At 55.2% G+C, this 21,161-nt stretch overlaps 7 protein-coding genes across 7 annotated transcripts; 5 read left to right on the plus strand and 2 right to left on the minus strand.

Moving 5' to 3' along the window:
* Positions 1–1,009: 1,009 nt before the first annotated feature.
* B0T26DRAFT_757705 (sulfate transporter family-domain-containing protein) lies at positions 1,010–3,598 on the minus strand (the record flags this gene model as incomplete). The annotated part of the gene is made up of 5 exons (XM_060446289.1): positions 1,010–1,540; positions 1,617–2,473; positions 2,541–3,093; positions 3,148–3,293; positions 3,352–3,598. 5 exons carry the CDS (start codon positions 3,596–3,598, stop codon positions 1,010–1,012), a joined length of 2,334 nt encoding a protein of 777 aa, XP_060289376.1.
* Positions 3,599–5,696: 2,098 nt separating this feature from the next.
* Positions 5,697–6,900, plus strand: B0T26DRAFT_734352 (uncharacterized protein). Its single transcript, XM_060443189.1, has one exon. It carries the CDS (start codon positions 6,412–6,414, stop codon positions 6,664–6,666), a length of 255 nt encoding a protein of 84 aa, XP_060289377.1. The 5' UTR covers positions 5,697–6,411; the 3' UTR covers positions 6,667–6,900.
* A 103-nt stretch (positions 6,901–7,003) lies between these two features.
* B0T26DRAFT_734353 (uncharacterized protein) lies at positions 7,004–8,750 on the plus strand. The gene is made up of 2 exons (XM_060443190.1): positions 7,004–7,685; positions 7,740–8,750. The coding sequence occupies exons 1-2, from the start codon at positions 7,419–7,421 to the stop codon at positions 8,670–8,672; spliced, it is 1,200 nt and encodes a 399-aa protein (XP_060289378.1). The 5' UTR covers positions 7,004–7,418; the 3' UTR covers positions 8,673–8,750.
* Positions 8,751–9,556: 806 nt separating this feature from the next.
* Positions 9,557–11,739, plus strand: B0T26DRAFT_734354 (heterokaryon incompatibility protein-domain-containing protein). Its single transcript, XM_060443191.1, has one exon. It carries the CDS (start codon positions 9,676–9,678, stop codon positions 11,584–11,586), a length of 1,911 nt encoding a protein of 636 aa, XP_060289379.1. The 5' UTR covers positions 9,557–9,675; the 3' UTR covers positions 11,587–11,739.
* Positions 11,740–14,925: 3,186 nt separating this feature from the next.
* On the plus strand, positions 14,926–15,192 carry B0T26DRAFT_606532 (ankyrin repeat-containing domain protein; the record flags this gene model as incomplete). The annotated part of the gene is made up of 1 exon (XM_060435827.1): positions 14,926–15,192. A coding segment is annotated over one exon (267 nt), but the record flags the coding sequence as incomplete, so codon positions are not given.
* Positions 15,193–16,580: 1,388 nt separating this feature from the next.
* Positions 16,581–17,762, minus strand: B0T26DRAFT_734361 (uncharacterized protein). Its single transcript, XM_060443192.1, has 2 exons — positions 17,217–17,762; positions 16,581–17,119 (listed from the first exon to the last, which is right to left on the minus strand). Exons 1-2 carry the CDS (start codon positions 17,350–17,352, stop codon positions 16,677–16,679), a joined length of 579 nt encoding a protein of 192 aa, XP_060289381.1. The 5' UTR covers positions 17,353–17,762; the 3' UTR covers positions 16,581–16,676.
* Positions 17,763–19,359: 1,597 nt separating this feature from the next.
* Positions 19,360–19,996, plus strand: B0T26DRAFT_757710 (uncharacterized protein; the record flags this gene model as incomplete). The annotated part of the gene is made up of 2 exons (XM_060446290.1): positions 19,360–19,627; positions 19,734–19,996. 2 exons carry the CDS (start codon positions 19,360–19,362, stop codon positions 19,994–19,996), a joined length of 531 nt encoding a protein of 176 aa, XP_060289382.1.
* Positions 19,997–21,161: the final 1,165 nt, after the last annotated feature.

A 21,161-nucleotide genomic window follows, 5' to 3' on the forward strand; every position in this document is an offset into this window, starting at 1 on the left:
TCAGCTTTATGCGTGGAAACTTGTGCTGGAGTAATGCGGCATAACAAATGCCCTAGGTTACGGTGTTGCCGCCATGGAAGACATGCGACAAAAACCAGAAAAAAAATGAATAACGTCAAGCAATTAGCTTAATGCTGCTATGAGTTATTGCACCCTAGATCAACGTCAAGGCACAAAAGCAACGGGACTAAACACATCAGCGATTAATGTACCGTCATGAAAGCTGTGCGCGAGACTGAGAGAGAGCACGCCCTGTCTCGACGGAGCTGTGGAACAAGTCCGAAGCCCTCTCGCGCAAAGTAATTAAAGCTAAACGTGGAACAAGTTAATAAGTAAGTTGGTAGGTAGCAGGACCATACTTGCCCGCTGATTGATTACGGACTCACAGGAGGTGTTCGAATCAGCATGCAGACTTTGAAGCTGGGCACTGAGGTAGGTAGGTAGGGGGTAAAGACGCGGTCGGCCCATTTCTGCGTATGTCCGACCCCCACATTCCACATTCCACTTCCACACCACACCACCCACGGGTCCGGTCTGCCTGCTAGGATATTTCGGCTGACTCCGTCTGAGCTTGGGGCCGAGCTGTGATTGGCTTGATCGACAGCTTGGATGCCGTTTACGGAAGGTCGGTCTGGCCGGTCTGCAGCTAACAGGTCTAAGCCGAAACGAGGCTGGCTGCTCACACTTTGCGCTCGTCGTCGTCCCCCATCTCTCACGTCTCACTTTTGTTATAGAGAAACCAGAGCATCAACTCAACCACTGACTTTAACCGGAACCACTGAGCTACGCTGCCCCCATGTCACATCGTGTCGCTACAGCAAGTCAGACATGGCTTGGTTCACAAAACATGTCCTTGTAGACCGAACCGGAGTATTTTATTTAACTAACGCTGAGTGGTATCCTTATTGCACCAGAAAATCAGAGTCGTAAACGCCACAGAGAGAAGGACAAAGACAGAGGTATATTAAAGAGCAACATGGACTTTGCTACGCCGAACTGAGACAAAAACCTAGTTGGAATCGGAGAACTTGCCCTCCAGATTATGGAGGGTACTCTTCAGGGCCGTCTCGACATCAATGTGGAAGAAGGGCCTGTTGATGCCATACAGGGGAACCAACCGGCCGCCAGCCGACTTCTCAGAAACCACAGCGGTAATCTCGCCCGCCTCAATGTCTTTGGGCTTGGGTGTCACATTGACGACGCTGTCGCCAGGGCCAGCATCTGCGACGGCGATCAGAGGACCAGAGCCCGATTTGCCCGACTTCTCGGAATATTCCGTGTCCAAGCCGAATCCAGATCCCACAAGGGCCCGTTTAGACCACTTGTTGCTGACCGAGGCAAAGTGCCATTCGACCTTGTCGGGTTTGGCGTACCGATTGAATTGGTTGCGAATATCGACGAGTGCCTGTATAGATGTGACATCGAGATGGTTGACACCGGTGAAGTCGAGAATGACGGCGCGGAGTGTTGGGCGGCTGGAAATCTCGTCGTGGTTAGGGTCAGCGCCGCGACGCGGGCCGGGATCATTCCATGGACGGTCCTGTCACACAGAATTAGCATGGACGAACAAAGAACAACAACGGAATGCACGCCGCCAGACAAGGTCAGCCACTTACGCCTAGCTTGGTGTACTTGCTAAACTCGGTCTTGCGGGTTTGCTTGTAGATGCTAACCGTCAAGTTGTCAAGATGACGCGCACAGTTGAGATAGCTAAGGCCCTCGCCGAAGCGGTAGATGAAGACACCGGGATATGGAGACTTGATCTCAACCTCGGGATTTGATAGGTCGGTCCTGTCGAGGGGGACGAAGCCAGGATGTGACTTCGCGCCATCAACCTCATCTCGAGTGACGCTCGTGGCCCCACGAACCGTGTCTCGGGGGGTCGAGGAGACATTCACCTTTCCAAGGAACCTTCCCGGGCTCTTGGCCGCTCGGAAGAGGTATAAGGCCATAGATACGGATACCGTAGTATAGATACCATTATCGATCGTCGTGAAGACGGAGACGAGTACACCAGCAAAGAAGATGACAACCTCGATGGGGGAGGCCAGCCAGAACTTGTAGACCTCCTTTGGAGGTGTGATGAGATCGCCGACAGCGTGGATGATGATGGCAGCTAAGGCAGCCTGGGGGATGTAGAAGAAGACGGAAGTCAGCGCATACAGGGCAAGGAGGACGACAACGGCGGTAAAGATGCCAGCTAACGGCGTCCGCACTCCAGCCTTGGCCTTGATGGCTGTACGCGAGAACGATCCCGTGGCCGGGTATCCCCCGAGGAAGGGCCCAAAGATGTTAGAGAAGCCGATGGCCACGAGCTCCTGAGACGGGTTGATGATGTAATTATTGACCCGACCGAACGACTTTGAAATGGCAATGTGCTCAATGAGAAGGACGATGATGGTGGTGGGAATGTTTGGTGCGAGAGCGTTCAGCATGTAGGTATCAAAACGAGGAGCGCCAGTATGTTGGAAGCCTGTAAAGTTTGTCAGTTAATTACCGAACCTTGGGCAAGCGGTGCGGGCGCGCGCAGAGTCGCTTACCGCTTGGGACAGTTCCCAAGATCCTGAACTTGGCATTGGCAGAGTTCGAAATACCCCTGTTGACTCCCCAGGCAACGAGGATGTAGAGAATGACGACGAATGCCATGCGGAGCGTCGAGATGAAGAACCAAGTTCTGGCCCAGCTTGGCTGCCTCTTGCCCATGAAGCTACAGAACCAGCGGATGAAGTAGAGTGCAAACAAGGCCGTCAGGCCCATGGCAGCATCCAGCTTGGACCTTGGCAGACTCTTGAGCGTGTTGATGATAACCAGGTACGTCGGGTCACGCGTGTTGACATATGTAGAGGTAATACCCAGCAGGTTGGGCACCTGGCCTGCGGCAATGTTGAGGGCGGACCCAGTCATGAAGGAGGCAATGGCGGTCAGGGAGATCAATTCGACGATGTAGCCCAATCTGAAAATACCCAGGGCGAACAAGATAAGACCAGAGACCAGAGCTAGACTTCGCGCGATGTCCGGGCCCTGTAGATCGGGGTAGGCTGCCTTGGTGGAGATGACAATGCCTCCCACGATTTGAGACATGACGGCAACGGTCTGAGGGGCCGTGTCAGCTTGACCCTGGGCGCGTTGGCGACTAGAAAAACTTACACCAATGGTGATGTCCTTGGACGTTGCAAACGCCCAGTACAACAAGAAGCCGACAAAGGACGTGTAAAGGCCATACTCGGGAGGCAGCTGGGCCAGTTGGGCGTATGCCATACCCTGGGGCACGACAACGAAGCCGACCGTGACACCTGCGCGGAGGGACCGTCAGCAATAACACAAACATGCACATGCGACTTGGAAACTCACCGGCGATAAAATCACCTAGGAGCCATGTAAAGTTGTAGTGGAAAATCCAGCCGACGAAGGGAAAGAGCTCATAGAGGTAGGCCTTGACACGAGGGCCTGTGGGGAGGAGCCAGAACAGCCAGGCCCTCACGGAGGGTTCATGCTCGACGTAGGACCCATCTTCGTAGTACGACGAGTCGTCGAGGCGCAGCTCGGGGTCGATTCCGAAGAATCGCTTGACGCGGTCAGCCAGCGGACTTGGAGCCATGTTTGCTGGGGACGTGTTTGAGGGCGGAGCTTAGGAGGAACGTGGGTCGGCAGAGGTAGGACATTCTCCGCACGCAGGCTTTATATATACATGTATGTCCACGGTCCACTGCAGCAACGGACCCTGCCAACGGGGGCCAGCTGGGTAGCGAGAGCTATTTCCAAGACGGTGCACTGGCAGCGAAGGCGTGCTCGTCAGGACCGGCCTCATCTTTGTCTGCTGCAGCGAGAAAGTGCAGCTAGTCAAGCCACCCAGGCATGGAGCTGGCGGCCAACTGGAGGTGGTGGCAAACCAGGGAGGGGGCTTTCCCAGACCCCAGACCGATAACAAGCTCAAGCTAGGTTGGGGGTGCTACCTCTTCCTTTCCCTCGCGTGCCCAGCTTCGCGGGATTACTGCTCTGCTGCTGATCCTCCCAGCCATCTGGTCGGGTGCGATGACACACAAGAATGCAGAGAGAACCCACCAAGCTGTGTACGGGTGCGGCGAGGGGCTGAGATTCGGCTTGTTCAAGCTGGCTGGCGAGCTGGGGATCGGGTTCGAAGTGCGGGATGCAGGTTGCGGGTTGCGCGCCAGGTTCCAGCACTGCACTGCTCCACTGCATGTAAGAGCCCGCACCTTCTTCGCCCATGCCGATATCCATGCCATGTCCACTTCCCATGCCCCTGCTGATGTCGGGCATGCAATGTTACCTCCCTTGTGCGGGCCAGAAGCCCTATCCGGGGGGCAAATGTGACGGCAGCGGCGAAAGGCGGGTTTTATTGTGCCCGTTCGTTTGCGTATGGGTACACAGGTATCCAAACATACAGTAGAAGACTACTGCCGCGGGTTGATCTTGTTAGCGGGCTGCATTCTACGCAGCTACAACAATGGCGTTGTGGATGGTCTTGGAGCTAGCGGGAGGAACCTCGAGGAGGGGTAAACGAACGGGCTAGTCCATGGAGAGCTTCGACCGTCAAGAGTCTGCGAGTTTGCGTTCCGTTTCGTGCAGCAACTTCCAAAGTTCCAAGATTGTCATTTTGCTGACAGCCCTCAAAGTAGGCAGGGATCTGGACGCAATTCGTCAGAGATAAGTGGTTGCGTTGACGAGCTTTCGCATCATCCTGCCTGCCACAAAGGCAGCCGGCCGGCCATGGACATGGATGGCCCTTTGCGATCCCTGATACCCGTCCAATCTGGGTTCCAACTCCAGTCGTCCTTGATTCGTTGGCGTCGCTGTGCATGCGCCAGATGAGGTTTAGCGCCGCGTCGTGAGGTACCAATCAAGGGTAGACAGCAAAGCACCGGGACCTTTTCCGTCCCTTTGGAAGGCTTCGAAACATGCATTGAGCTCTAACTTCTGTCGACATCGACTTCGATCTCGAAAGGGACAAAAGAACGTTCGATGTCTGGGCAGACGTCAACGACTCATCAGCCGCGATGCGATCGATCTCTGGGCGTCCCGACATGCCCTGCTGCCACGGCGGACCAAGGCCTCGCGGAAGCTTGTTTGTCGACAGAGGCGGCTTAAGTCAGTTGAAGAGGTCGGTCAATTGGACGACTGGGAAACGGGCACAACGCCACCACTCTCGTGCGCGTCGCTTCTCTCTTGGCTGCTCCAAGCAGTTGCTGGGCATTCTCTGGGCGGTTTCTGGGCAAATCCTGGGCAGAAGAGAGCTTACAGAAAGAGCAATCCAGTGAGTGTGTCACCTGCCTGCCATGCCAAGTTCCACTGCTGGCTGAGTCCGACAAGTCGCTCTTCCCTTTTTGACCTTTGGGAGTGTGAGCGACTTGTTAACGGCCGAGGCAGGCGCCATACGCACCCAGTGCAGCCCAGTAATTTTCAACAAGCTTTTTGCCAGACGTCTTTCATTGCCCATTAATTTTTAGTAAGGCACTTCGTACCTGCTCTCCCTCCGCAGATCTTTGGAACAGACAAGTCAATGGATTGCTTTCACGGTTTTTGATGCTGTCCAAGACTCGAAGCCGTTGCCCGTCTCCCCATTTCCCCAAATGGACGTTTCCCCAAATGTGAGTGGGGCCGCAACGGATCCCATGTCGCTCTGGCCCACTCGGCGCGTATAAAAGGCTCGCCCCGCCCGCTCGCTCGATCACGCAATATCCAGGGACGTCTCGCGCCATCAACTACCCCCCAATTCTCACTCAGCATGTGGCCCCCCAGCAGCTCCTTCGAGCTTCCAGTCTCCCCACCCTCTCACTGCCGCGGAATCTCTCTGGCCCACTAAGGATGATCGAAAATCTAACGGAAGCTATGTCGAAGCGGTGAACCCCGTTTCGGCAACGGATCCTCGTTCGAGGCGCTGACGCTCGCTAATGACTTTTCGCTAGAAAATCACAAACTGGCGTGTCTTTGATCACGTTCAGCCTCACCCGTCACCATTCACCATCTCAACCCCGCGATGTTGCAAAGACCACGGTTTCTCCCCCCAAGGAATGTGCAGGGCTCTGACAAAGGCCCAGACTCTTAGCACGTCGATCTCGACGGCTGGGTGCCGATCGTTTGATTGTTGCCGGCTCTCAGGATGACATGCCGTCTGATGTCAGTGTCAATGATGGCCGTGCGGCGGCACAGAAAGAGATGCCTTTGGACTTCGATCTTGACGTGACATGCCTTGAAACGAACGAGACAAATCGAGCCACAGGCCTCTACATTATTGCGATGGTCAAGAAGCAAATGAGATCTTGGGGCCGGCCTGTTGATAATTAACTTAGGTAACCTTTCCCCCTTGGAGCGCCTTTTTTCATCCACCACATCATCGTCCAAGCGGCTCAGCCCAAATACAAGAGAAATCTCCACCTGCAGATAAGCGAGCCCATGCGCCCGCCGTTCATAACTGTCAGCTCCGTGCTGCTGGTACAGCTGAACGGGCTGGAAATCTCGCCTGCGTCCCCGGACTGCTGGCCTGCTGAGCTTCGTAGGGAGTCGGGGACCTCAGCTACATGTGAACCTAGGAGATTGTGGGGTACTTCCCAGCGCTCTGGAATTGTCTTTCTCCGGCATCATGACTTCCGTGAATTTGCAGGGTTGGATCCTTCGTCAATATCACTGCGGACTTTTTCATGTAGGTGACAATGCATGTCCCAAGCCACTTGGTGCATAATTTCTTCTTAAAATGCAGGCGTGACCACATCTGTCGCCTATTTGCCGAGCTCACAATTACAACGACTGAGGCAAACCACTAGCGGCTCCGACTAGGGTGCTTTGAGCAATGGTGCAATCACGCCTTTTGACGCGATCTGAGTCCAACAATCGTTTTAGACCCCCGAGAGAGTCGGCGACCTTTGACGGACCACCCTATCACAGCCGCCGACTTCACCTCTTTTTACGTTGTAGTTACGTGAGGAGCTTTGCACCCCCACCTTGGCTTGTTGGGGCACGGCTGTTGCTTTCTTTTTCTCGCTCTCGTGCTTTCGGAATTCAGTAAGGCTCCTCCTGGGCATGAATCGAAACGAGAGGGAGAGACTATCTTGCTGTAGGTAGGCGCCGCACACCCGCAACCCGGAAAGCCCTTGGGCCTGAGCCGGACCGGAAGCGGGGGCCTGGAGAGCCTAGACTCTTGTCCCTTTTGTTTTTGCGCTGATGATGATCTGCCAAACTCCGAGAATGGTGTGCTTCTGCTTCGAGGTGACCGTCGGCCGCGTGATGAAGCCCAAGTTCGCCGAGCTGTCAAAGAGTGCAAGACGTCGCCTCTCGCATGTCTGATTGACGCCGTAGTCTCTCTCCGTGACTCTGTCCATACTTCTCGATTTTTAAAAACCTGTTTGCCAGACAGCAGAGGTCGGACCTCTCGCAGCCGCAGGGCTGTGTTGGCAATCTCAACGATGCATCCTGTGGCTGCTGCTAACCGATTCACAAGTAGCAGTAGCAGCGCTGCTAGAGGAGATCTCGCGTTCCCCGAGAGATACTTGGACAGCCCGACAGGCTCCCCCGAGCCCGACAGCACGATTCACCTCCCTAACGACGTTACCGGCCACGCGCAACCCGTCGCGCCGAGCTTTGATATGCTGGACTCTGGACATGGAATTTCCAGCTTCTGGTCGCAGAGCTGGCTGGAGCAAGGGCAGCCAGTGCTCCATCAGCATTCCCTCGTGAGTGATCCAGAAAGACGTCTAGCCCGGTTGCTGGAGCCTAATGCCGTATAGCACAATGCAGGGACAACCTCTCTACATCCGGTAACCAACTGCGCCGTCTTTCTCGACACCCCGATACTGCCCGACCAGGTCGACTGGGACATGCTCCAGGCGGCAGCTGATCAGGCCGGGGATCTGTCTTGGGCGGCTACACATTCAGAGGTCATCAAGATCGAGGACGACTCCGACTCGATACCGAGCCTCAACGATAGCCTCGAAAGCATCTGGTACCGACAATCATCATGGCCGCCGGCCCAAAAGCTCAGGAGGCAGAGCATGCCGAAAGTGGCGAAACCGTCTAGGCTGTCGACTGCGGGAAATACCCAGCACGCCGCCGCCGCTACCGCACACACAAATAGGCGTTCCCAAACTTCAGGACTAAATCATTACCAAGTCCAAGCCCAAGTTTCCCAGCAATCGCCCTTGTCTCCTCAGTCTTCGGAAAGTAGCCAAGCCGTCGCCGCCTCAGCAACAGCCGACACCGCATTTTTTTCTGACGATCCCTCGACGAAGCTCCTCTGCAAACGTATCGCCCACAAGCTGTCTGAGAAGAGCCGGCGGAACCGGCTAACAGTGGCGATACGTGAGATCCAGAAGCTCATGCCGCAAGACCCGAGCAGCACCACGTCACACCCACGGCCGCTGCTGCCCGGCGAAGTGTCAAAGTCCACCTTCATGGATGCTGGAGGTGGTGGGGCCTCAGCCAGCAAGGTGGACGTGGTCGAGTTGGCGGTTGGCTACATCAGGAGACTGAAGAAGGAAAACGAGGATGCCACAAGACGGGCCGAAGAGGCAGAGGAACAGCTGCGAGTTTGTCGGGAGGCCTTGGCCAGGGCGGGGGACACGGTCACACACCAAGACCACCAGGAGTCGCCGGCAGTGGAGATGGAACCCGAAGGGGGCCCAGATGCAAGTGCATGTACGAGTACGAAGGCAGGTCAATGACTTGCGAAGTCGTGAATGAGTGTATGCGCGCATAATATCCAGACAGTGGTTTGGTTCGGACGTCTTGTTCAGTCAGCGTCAACGCCATCATCCTGCCGAGCCGGGATTGGCGTCGAGATGCAATGTCGATGACGGAACGATATCGCATGACTTGATTACAATAACTATTAATGATCCATCGAATTGCCCCCACAAATACCTCCAAGTGAGCCCACTGTCGATGGGCTGCCCTCACTTTTGCATCTAAACTGTCCCATTGTCGACCCCCCCGGTTAATGTACTCTGGACGAACCCCAGCCATCGAGATTCAAGAACCAGATCAGTCATCAAGACGGGAAGTCCGAATAAAGGAGAAGTCTCAATAAACCATCACATTCACGAGCCTTGACTCAGTTAACTAGGCCTTTGACTGAACCACTCAATGTAACTCGATCTCAAGTCTCAACCCTCTCCGCGTCAAAAAAGCCGTCTCTGCGTCTTTTACGCAGAAAGCCTCACCACAGCCACGCGCCTCATGTCTCAATTGCGTGACTGTGGCTTGACTGCTCAGGGGGCTCTCAGTTAATAGCCGCACCCCCGGGGCTGTTCGAGAGCGCATGTCGCGCTCTTATTTTACTGAATAATTGAATACCAACTGCTAAAATTTACTGAAAGGGACGTCGTGTTGCATTCAATTTCATTCAAATAAACCTTGAATTGGTAACCTTGACTAGATATTCCTTAGTCTGTGTGGTTTGTATTTCCCTTCTCTTTTCAAATATTATCCACAGCTGAGTCTAGCTGGGTGGGTCCACATCTGGCGATCCGCGGATTGGGCTGCTGGGCCTGGCCTCAACTCCTGAAATGGCAGGAAGGATTCAAGACCGCCTTCCCCGCACGCCGCAAAAGTGCAGGTTTTGGCCGGAAAGCTGGCCTGGTGCCTAGAGTTCCAATTAAAATTGAAATGTTGGACCTCTTCAAATTCCGATCCTTTTAATTAGACTCAACGACTCCAACTATCGCCATGGTTCGCGTCGCCAATACCGCGTGGCGCGTGTTTGGGCGGTTTGCCGACAACACGAAGATCCTGAGCGTGAACGCGGCGGTATACTCCCCTCTCGCGTCTGAAAACAGCGAGTTTCGGCTCCTTCATCTGGGCCCGGGACCGCCAGACTCGCCCGTCAAGGCCTCCTTGACCACCCACCCCCTCCTGGACGGCAGCGCACCTGTATACGACGCGCTGTCCTATGTCTGGGGCGAGCCGCGGTTCACGTCCGTCATACACATCAACGGTTCGGCCTTCTTCGTCACAAAGCACTTGGCCAAATGCCTCAGTGCCCTGCGACTGCCGGACCAGGAGCGCCTGATCTGGATCGATGCCATATGCATCAACCAGAATGACATCCCCGAACGGCAGCAGCAGGTTGCCCTCATGGGCCACATCTACAAGAATGCGGACAAGGTGCGCGTGTGGATGGATAGTGATGTCGATCTATCTAGTCCGGCCGTCCAGGGGCTCGTGAACTTTCCTTACGAGAATACCACTGTCGGCGACCTCGGCAACGACCCCGAATTCTGGCTGCCTCTCAAGGGCTTCTTCACCGATCCATATTGGAACCGTCTGTGGGTCCAGCAGGAGCTTTTCTTCGCCCGGACCCACGTCTTTGTTGTTCCAAACCTGGAGATTGATGGACGCTGCGTCGACAGCTTCCTAGCATTGCTCATGGACATTGCCAACCGTGATCTTCAGTACAAGAGCGGCTGGGCAAAGCTGCACCTTGACTTTGACGTCTTCTCCCAAGTAAAGATGCTGGGCTTTCTCCGCACTCGGCCTCGCGTCCCCCTGATTCAAAACCTGGTCACAGGCTTGATCTTGGAAGTCACCAATCCCCGCGACCGAGTCTATGGTATGTTGTCGCTATCTAACGACGGTGACGACCTCCTCCGCAACGGGTTGACCATCGACTATAAAAAAAGCGTCGGCGCCGTGTATATGGACACGACCCTCGCGCACATCAAGACATCGGGAAACCTGGATTTCCTCCAGCATGCCTCACGGCCTCCCGCATCCGACTCCTCGCCTTCCACGGCCACAGACCCTGACAGGCCGTCCTGGGTTCCCAACTGGGACACTATGACCGGCCGCTATATAACCTCCCACCCAGGAACTCGTGCAGACTGCCGCATTCCGATCCTCCGCAATCAAAAACTACCGCCTCCACCCGGAGTCCTCAAGGTCCATGGACTGCGCGTCGCTGCGATTGCCCAAGTCTACCACGAGTCAAGCAGCTGGAGGGTCGACCATCTCGGCACGACAGTGAAGAACCTCGATGACTTTTGTCAAAAGGCACTTGAAACAATAGAGACAGACTCCACCACAAAGGATGATTTGTTTCGTCTCGTTATCCAGGGCCTTATTGCCGCCCGAGCGAGTGAGCTTCTACCCAAGTTTCTAAAAAGCGAGGCCGAAGTGCTCAAGGCCCTACACGACATTGCCGATGGCTGCTCCGAGTTTGCCGCGCTCGGGCCGGACTTTTGTCGCGGCAGGTTTGACCCCGGCGATGTCATGGACCCCGTGCTAAAGCACGTGGCCCACCGCATAGCGGACGCGAGCCGGCTCGACGGCATGGCCTTCACCACAGCCGGCCAGTTCGTCACGACGATCAAGGACTCGGTCGCCGTTGGGGACCACGTCTGGATCCTCCTGGGATCTGAACTGCCTATGGTCCTGCGACGCACTAGCCAGGGTCACGCCTCTGAGGATGTGATGGAAGAGTGGGAAGTAGCTTGCCCATGCTTTAATCCCGAGCTCAAGCGCGGTGAGCCACTGGCCACCATTTGTGGCGAGGATTCCAATGTCGTGGGTGTCCAGGGGATGCCAAAGGATAAGCATATCCTTGTGTATCGAGCCGTGAGTGAAATCTGGCTTTGCTAAGGCGAGTGGGGACATGGAGCCTCGCCTGGGTTTGAGGGCATAGAAACGACCGGATTCTGGAACCTAGGTGACTCAGTTCTTGGATTGCAAGTATTTGAGGCAGGGCTGTCTTGCTGATAGGTGCGCACTATTAAGTTAAAGAGAGCGTCTTCTGGCACCGTCAATTTCGTTCCTTGCACCGTAATCCACCATACATAACCCTAACCCTGCCCACACCTCCCGCCCACCAATACATCCAGGATTCTGCCGGGCAGTAATTTACCACTTTTTACCACAACGTAAGCCGGCCCTTACTTTTCCACTATAACCGACCTTACGCAACCACCAAAAAACATCGTCGGCAGCATATTCAATCGATGCATCGGTATAGCTTCATTTCTTCATTGTTTACTTCGTCGCGTAGTGCTAACTAGCGATAGAAATGCCCGCCCTCGAAGACCTGAGCGATTTTGATCGCGATTTTAACGATCTAAGCGATCCGGAGGATGCCGTCGATGCCGTCGATGAAGCTGCGCCGCAACCACTGTCAAACCCGCCTCCCGGGTACAAGCTTTTCACTACGAAGTACGACACTCTCAACGATCTAATCGATAATTTGAATGAATGGGCCGCTTCTGCGTTATTCAGGACTTCAAAGGCACGATGTAACAACCACGTCAAAGACTTTGGTCCAACAAGAGTGGAATTCTGTTGCGACCGGGGCGAAGTCCGGGCGGCCCGGGGCACAACGAACAAGTCCACCACCGATCGCAGAGACTGCCCTTGGCAGGGCATAGCCAAAGCCCTTGTTGCCAACGGCCGTAAATGGACCTTTGAGCTTCGCCCTGAGCATACTATTCATGAGAATCATCCTCCTCTGCACAGGAACCCGGGGTGGTCGGGGCAACACGGCATCGCGGGCTTCAACACGCCCTGCAGCCTCTGCAGTTACTGCAGGGCGTGTTGAAAAGCCCACACGCAGTGGAAGGGTCCCTCGCCCGACTGCCCGGGCATTGGAAAGTATGGATCAGTAATGCAGTCAGCTGCATCGGTTGTGAGTAGTATATACAGGCCTGCAGTTTTTTATTGCATTTTTGGCCCTGTTATGTAAGCGAATACAACGAAGTCAGCTTCGCTTTTTACTGCAGATTTGAACGATTTGAGCGAATCTACGGTCCTGAGCTGGAATTACCACATTCGGAAGTGTGTTGACATTGGCGACGGCGGCGACGTGCAATTGCGATGCAACTGCGTTGCCAGCGCTTGGAGCGGGGCAGCCAGCGAATGTGGTAATTTTGGCTGTAAAATGTGGTATTTTCATGGGCGGTGAGCTGTAAAGCTTGGCGGCCTATGTACCTACGGTGCAAGGAACGGATTTGACGGTGCCAGAAGACGCTCTCAAGTGAAAACCCCAAAGTCCAAATCCGGAACCAATTGCTGGAGGACACAAAATGCCGGGCCCACGCTCTTCAGGCAGGCTACCTTGGCACGCCTCAATACGCATGACCTGGCACGGAAGCCACCTAACGCGAGGTATTGAAGCGTTCCGACCGGGCATTGTCGGCGCTCTTGAGACGGGTATTAGGATGATAAACGTTGTCAGGATAGTCAGATTAATGCGGTATAGCACTAGAGCTTTTGGGCTTTTCAGTCTTGAGACGAGTGTCAGGTAGCACCTAGCGACTCAACGTATAAGGGCTCACGTTGTTGAAGTACGAGGCCGACTCTTCCAGAGGGAGGTGCTCAGTGCTCACTCACTGGCTGCACAGTGTTCTTTCTGGGCCCCTCCCCCGCATCCTCATCGGATTGAGCGTTGTGGAGGCGGTGCTAACCACGTCACTGTCTCACACTCTTATCTGAATCGGAACGGCATTTTATGTGAGGCTGCGGCGGCAGGCGCTGCGCTAGGCTCCCCCCAGCTTGCAGGCAACCAAGGCAAAACCAAAGTCTCCGGGAGGGAGACTGGTACCTAATTATGAGCGTCTTTTGCTTATCGCTCCACCTCACGGCTCACGATAGCACTCTACACAGTCTCGACCCCAGGTCAACACAATGGATCCTCTCACCATAATAAGTAGCACCATTGCTCTGGCACAGCTGGCCGACAGACTAATCCAGGCCAGCTCCAGTATCCGTCGCTATCGCGGCGCACCAAGCGAGATTCACGCCCTGTCGGCTGAGATTGTCCGCCTTCGGTCCCTTCTTGATATTGTATCCGAGGCCATAACCGCTTTCCCACCATCAGCCATACGCGAGCGAGCAATTCTAGACAGCCTCGGCGACTGTCGTGACACGCTGGACAAGGTTGAGGGTGCTTTGTTTGCATGTCGTGTCGACGATGACACTACTAAAGCTGCGAATCTCGGAGCCCGAGCTCGACTCAAGTGGCTCCTCAAGAAGCGCGATGTCGAAGCGTTGAGACAAAAGCTCCGGGACGAGATTGCATCCCTGACCTTGATTCTCACTCTACCTAGAGAGTTGACAGTGGAATGCATCCCGGCACCTCCGATCTCGATTGAAACCGGGATTGTCTGCCAACAGGTGCATGCCCAGAGTGATAACGCAGCTAAGCCCGGCCCCTTCCGGTCAAGTTTAAGATGCCACTGCCAAGTCCGGACGACCAGGCGCTTTCACATTGCCCGGGGCGCCCTCGGGGCCGTGATCATAACATGCACCCGCTCCGGCGGCGACAGAGCTCTAGCTTGCCATATCGATGTGTGCCAAAAAGACACGACGAGCTGGTCCGTCACATACTACGGCCCGCGCTGGCTCTTAGGTGGCGGCGGTCTGGCGCTTCTCTTGGGATATGCGCCGCGCATCCACACGGCCCTCTCCTTCCCCCGGATCACGCGGCCGGACTCCGAATTCATGATGGCCATCCGCGACGGCAAGCTCGAGAAAATACAGAGCCTCCTGTCTCAGAACCGCGGATCGGCCATGGACATTGTGGCGCCGTATGGCCTAACGACGATCGACCTTGCCATCGCGTACGGCCAAACCGAAGCCGCCCAGCTCCTTCTCGACCAAGGCGCTCAGCAACTCCCTTCCACAGCCTGGGACCCCCGCGACGTCGTTGAGTACTTTACCACCTGCTCCTGCATCGATTCGCTCATGCTCCCCAGCGCCATCGTCTATGACTACGTACAGCTCTCCACCGTCAGCCAACCACGCTACTATGACCCCATCATCCAGCTCGAAATGCCTAATTTCAATCCCCTACACAAAGCCGTCCTCGGTCTCTCGCCAGTGTCAGTTGCCGACGTTCTCGCCGCTCGCAGCCTGAGGCCCATCTCACCCTATGACGAGGACGAAAACGACATCAACGCCGTTGACTCATGCCGCCGCACTGCCCTCGCGTGGGCCCTACACATGGCCAGGCCAGCCGACGTCGTACGCACACTGCTCTCACACGGCGCGGATCCTAACGTGCCTGACTACTACGGAAAGACGCCATTGCACATTGCCGCCGGGCGCGGTGACACGGCCAGCATGGCGTCTCTGCTGGCCTTTGGTGCGTGGCTCGAAGCCCGTGACCGCTTCGGTGCTTCACCGCTACACAACGCCTGCAAGGGCGCCGACCCGCCCGCCATTAACCTGCTGCTCGATGCGGGAGCCGATATGTCCGCGCGCAACGCCTACGGCGAGAACGTAGTCATGCACGCCAGCCACGGCATCGACCCAGCGCGCAGGCGCTCCAACCTCGAGACGCTGCTGGCTAGGAGGGGAACAAGAGCTGAGGGGCGGCCAGGCTCAGAGCTGGACCTGGATGGAACTGACGAGTGGGGGTATAACGCGCTGCTCGATGCCGTGGTGCTCAATGCGGGCGAGACGATTCCGCTGCTCGTCGCCGCGGACCCCGGAGCCGGCGCCCGCCGCATGCCCGACGGCAAGACACTATGGCATCTCGCGGCACGGGCGTCAGATCTCAGAACCCTCGAGGTGCTGGCGCAGCATGTCGACCCCGGCGGCATTATCGACGCCTCCGCTCGCGACGCCGCCGGCTGCACGCCGCTCGACTATGTGCGCCGCCGGAGAGACGCTGCGGGGCTGCTGGAGCCGTTTTGCTCGCTTGTGTCGATGAGGGCGCGGGCTGTCGGGGGCTCCGGATTCGGAGAGAGGGGTGGGGCCGGGGGAGATGGAGGAAGCGATGGCGGCCATGAGAGTGAGGGGGACGTGTTCTACGATGCCGTCGAGTATGTCGAACATGTCGTTCTGGTGTGAGAGTTCAGGATGCTCAGGCGCAACGCAAACTGTCCCAAGGGGGATGCTGGCTGCCTCCGTGTCCATGATTGTTTTGAAATTCGGGTGTCTAATTATATAGGAATGTGAAAAGATGTTGTTCAAACTGCCTGACGAGAAATCAGCTCGAATGAAAGACACTGAACAAAGTAACAATTCATCCGGGGGACGGTCAGATAAGATGGTAGGTGGGTGGGTGCCCTTGCCAGTATGAATAATCCACAAGTTATGTAGGTAATCGCCAATATTCTTAACATGCCAAATCTTAAGTAGGCGATCGCGCTTAAATATAGTCGGTCTTTGTTGGTTGAGTGGTATTTGAATTTCAATTTGCGGAGAGCGAGCAAAGTAACCATCAAGGAAAGTCATGTCAGTCCCTGTCCTGTACAGTGGTCTGAAATCTGTGGAGAAACAGGAATCAGACGAAAGAGGTTATTATTGTAGCCAATGGTGGCTCTTCTTGTTAAGATGTGGGTCCTCGTGCTATGTTATGAAGCTTATTACGTCTGTTCATTTCACTCGGTATTTGTTGGAATCACTAGGTACCGGTACTGGAAACAACAGGGCGTGCTGCACGCCGAAAGCTGGTGGTTCAAGTGATGGTCATTGTTGTCTGTGTGTTTAGTAGAAGACAGAAGGTGGAAGTGGCCTGCGGCCACTTATATGCAAATCCAGGGCTCCTGCGCCACCACCGCCACCTCTGGCTGACTAGCGCGTTGTTCCAACAGTATTCTTAACACGGTCACACAGTTGAGGACAGGGGAAAAATTACAAGTAGCAGGGATTTATGATATTGAAAGACTGACAGAGTAAACTGCTTTCAGACATAGGTTTGTTCGGCCTACCCAATTTGAAGCCTTCCAGTGGCAGCATCACGCTTCCTGCCCCCTTTGACCGCTATTCGCATCCTGACGTGCTTCATTATTTTCCGAGCTGTTGGATCTCGAAGGACTAGACCCCGAGCTACTGGGTGCACCATTGCCACCACGCACTATGGGCCGGTTGACAATGATGGAGACGGGCCAGGTGGAGAAGCTCGTGTACACCGTGTAGCCAAACTGATCCAGAACGCCCAACATCTTCAGCACGGCCTCGTCTTCCTTCTCTTCATGCACCACCATCCCGGAGCCGGGGTAGAAGCCGCGGACGCCGTGTTGGAACCGGTGGGGGCCGACGCGGGCCAGGACGGCAGCACGCAGATCCTGTGGGAAGTCGCCGACGATTACCAGCTCGCGCGGGCAGTGCATCGATAGGCTGAACCACTCGCATAGGACGGGGTGCTCCTCGAAGCGGGCAAAGATCCAGTTTTGCCCGTCTGTGTAGTTATTAGTTATTGATCACGTCTTGTTATCCAGGCAGTCCGCAGTGTCTAAAACAAGAGGAATTACAAAAAGGAAGGAAGAAAAACTCACCGACACGCTGAAAATCCAACTCAGCCGCCACGATGGGCGAGTGCGTCGGCCGCGCTAGTATGTGTTGGAAGATCCAGCCGCGGTCGTACAACGCACGCACGATTTGAAACTGCAGACGGATAAAGTCGCGCGTCATGGTGTCGAAGAGCGACGGGCGATATAGCACGCCATTTCCGCCCCTGGCCCTGACGCTGACCGAGCGGCTGCGGCTGTCCTCTGGCGGGGTGCCGCTCGTCGGTGTATTTTCTACGCCTGTTGGCCAGTTGTTGTTGATCACCAGGCCTAGCACGTCAAGGTCCGGCTGCGGGAAGTTGACAAGATTGAAGGTGATTTTGCCCCTGCGGATGGCTGTCGAGATGCTCGCGCGGTTGGGGGAGGGTGGGGATCGAGGGCGGACTGGCGGCTCGACTGCGAGAGCTACAGGAGCTGCAGATGCGGTGGGAACCGTGGGGGCAGCGGGGGCTGGGTAAGATGTGGGAGACGCGTAATCTGTGTGAGCTGTGGGTTCCGTGGGTGCCGCGGGGGCTGTGGCAGCTGCTTGGGCTGTGGGAGCTGCTTGGGTTGTGGGAGACGTGTAAGTTGCGTAAGCTGTGGTTGCTGTGGCAGCTGTCGGTGCCGTTGGAGCCTGAGGCGCCGTCTTTTCTCTTGACCCTTGGGTAAAAGACTGCTTGGAGATGCTTTGTTGTGGAATTTGAGGCTGAGTAGGTTCATTGTAGAGAGTCTGCAGCGGCATTTTTGAGGCGGTTCTAATTAGGTGGGCCGATAAAGGTGGAATGTTGGTGAATGGGAGCTTGACTAGAAACTCGACTCCCAGATTCTTTTGTTTTTTGGAGGGGCGAGCAGTGGAAATGCAATCGGCGTTAGTTAGCATTAGCGTGCACCTAAGCGAGGCAGTTGCGAGCTATGATTCCATGTCTACCTGTTTGGGAAAGTGCAGCTGTAGATGGCTCGATGTCGGGGCCCATCCCCCCATGCACGGTAAGTTCTTCCCGCCGTTGATGAATGAGGCAGGAACAAGAGGGAGCAGCACAGAAGCGTGGCTTCCATCTTGCTGTTTGAGATGCAGACAATAACCTCGGAACAGGCGATGGGGCGAAGATCTCAACTGTACCAGCATTACAATGAGTTTGTCCCCGCGACCGTCATATCCGTCCCAGTCCACAGCTTCCCTTCTCTTGTGGGGAACAGTATCCCCCTCAATGTCGTTATCAGATTCACTAATCCCCTAAACTCGGGCGTGAACTCGGCGGTGATGCGATCAAAGTTGCCCGCCTCTACGTCGCCCGTCTTGCGCCTCGCTTAGTCAACTGGCCAGCCGTGATGCAATTGAGAGAGAATGCTTCCTAGCGGCAGCTAGAGCTGGTTATCTTGCGGAACCGTTACCAACCACACTAATTGGCCAACTCGCAAGACCCCAGCAAAGGCGTATGAGCTCACAATACAACACTAACCAAGAAGCTTGCCATGGCTGTTGCAACCATGACGAGGTTCCAGAAAGGCTGGCGCCACCAAATTTCCATCCAGGTGCGTGTGTCGGTCATTGATGCAGTCGCATGTATCATTGGAAGCGTGGGGTGGTAATTACCTTATTAGCCATAGCGGCCCACGAACCTTGTAGCCGCTCTCTCCTTGAAGGTGCGTGATTGTGATTAGGAAGCTGACCAGTAATTATGGAAAAAGCTTCCAGCACCTTGTTAGCTCAATATAACGGTGTACATGAAGGTGAAAGTGACAGGCATACGATATCAGGATAGGTGGGTTGCAGAGAAATAGGTGAGTGTGCCAGGCATTCGGCAAAAACAGACAAAACTGCTAACTTGGCAAATGGGGTCCAGGAGAGAGTAAGGTTGTAGTCGCTGTTGCACGGAAAGTGAGCTTTGCTGATTGCGCGACAGTAACATCACGTTGGTTATTGATAAGGCAACAGCATGTCGACTATCCTGACCGCCGGTTCTGGCCCAATGCGGTCGATGCAACCTCGCAGTATCGAAAAATTGGTATTGCTGTTACACGAGCCAGACGGACGAGATGGGTTGCTATTTGGTTCCGTTCTAAGCAGCCCAAGAAACCTAATCAAAGAGCTGTTTACCGCCATGCCTGCCGCCGTGCCTGCCGCCGTGCCTGCCGCATTGTCTACCTTACTATGTACCGTGTGAGACGGCTTGTTGGGGGCCGCGGGGGGCAGCTTACGGCCGTGTGGAACGTGACGACCATCCCCACAAACTTGGCCGCGGCCAACGGCACGGGCGGCCGGTGGTCGGGCGCCGGCATCTGGGGCAGCCAGCCGCCCGTCGACGCCCGGCGCAAGCAGGTCATCTTCGCCACGGGCAATATTTACTCGATCCCGCTCGTCTACGTGCCGTGCTCTCAGTCCGACGACCCCAGCTGCCTGCCGTCGTATATCAGCAGGAGTCCGTGTTCGCGCTCGACATGTACACGGGCTGTGCCAACTGGGTGCGCCGGCTCAATAAACTCGACGCGTGGTCGCTGGCGTGCGGCGCGCTCGGCTCGCCGCAGAACTTCACCCTCTGTCCGCCGGCACGCAGTCGACTAACAACAGCCTGTGGGGCGCCGCGTCGGCCCGAAACGGCTCGTTGCTGTGGCAGACGCCCGCGCCCGGCGCCAACTACTCGGTCAGCATGCCCACCGTCGTCGGCGACGTCATCGTTGTTGGCGTCACGGGCACCGCCGGCTTCTCGCCGCCTGGCCCCAGCGCCCTAGTCGCCCTCGACAAGGCCACCAGCTGCGTCGTCTTCGAGTACCCCATTCCCGGCGCCTAGCAGGGCGGCGTCGCTATCCAGGACAGCTACCTGTTTCTCGGCACCGGGTATAAGGGCGGCACGGGCGGCGCTTTTTACGTGTTCAAGGTGCGGTGAGAGAGGGCAAGGGCACTGTAGTTACTTTCAGGGGTGCTGTACGAAAATGGTAGACTCTTACAAAATTAGGGGTGATTTACCTCGTCGGTTGTGTCAAATAAAATTACCCACCTATTCATTTTGTAATCCCGTATCTTTCTTTGCCTTTTGTAACGAGCTTTCCAATTTACCTAACTTGAGTGAAGGTACTGACAGAGCTACAAGACCCATGAGAGAAAACATATGCAATTATGCCTGAAAAAGTAATATGGCGTCCTGATTAGAGCTGTGACGAAATGTGCCATCTGGCAAGAAAATGTATAGGTAGTTGAGGGAATTTGTAGCATGCCTTAATTAGAGCTTATAATAATACCCGGCTAACTACCTACCTCTATAGTCACCCCCGACAACATTTTTGGCCAAATCCGTATTAGGCTTGAAACCTGAGCAGGAGCTGAGGCGCGCTGAGCATCACCCTGAGCTGAGCTGAGTCACAGGGATGTCCCGGCTATAATTGCTATGCCCAAACTGATCCCAGTTTTGGGACACCAGTCCATGACTTCCGTTTTTTTCTTACGGTTGCAATCGGCTACCGTCATGAAACCATGTAGAGCACCGTTTATATTCAAAATGAGAATTACCATCCCCCACCCCCCACCCGATCACCCCTTTTACACCAAAACACTATATCTTTGAACAACGACTACGTAGTCAATTATGAAGCTATTCACAAGCCAATGACGGATTTGGTTAGCTGCATGCATATATTTTAAGCTTAATATGGATTTGTCAGCCCATGGGCCCTACAAATCTCTTTGGCGCCTCGCAAATGAACCGTAATTTAACTTCCTTGTGTTCTCTTGTCCCTACCTATGAGTGTGTATTATATTGTACTGCCACAATGCCTACCTACACCGAAGACGACATGGCGAATGTCTACCTAGATGTAACGGATAACAAGCTTTCTATTCGTCAGGCTGCTCAAAAGCACGGCGTACCGTACACAACACTGAACAACCGGCTCAACGGCATCCCGGCCAAAGAAGAGAGCGTTCAAACACCCCCTAGGCTTACAGAGCCTCAAGAAAAG

Source organism: Lasiosphaeria miniovina (assembly GCF_030549165.1).
Source record: "Lasiosphaeria miniovina strain SMH2392-1A chromosome Unknown B0T26scaffold_9, whole genome shotgun sequence".
Lineage (NCBI taxonomy): Eukaryota > Fungi > Ascomycota > Sordariomycetes > Sordariales > Lasiosphaeriaceae > Lasiosphaeria > Lasiosphaeria miniovina.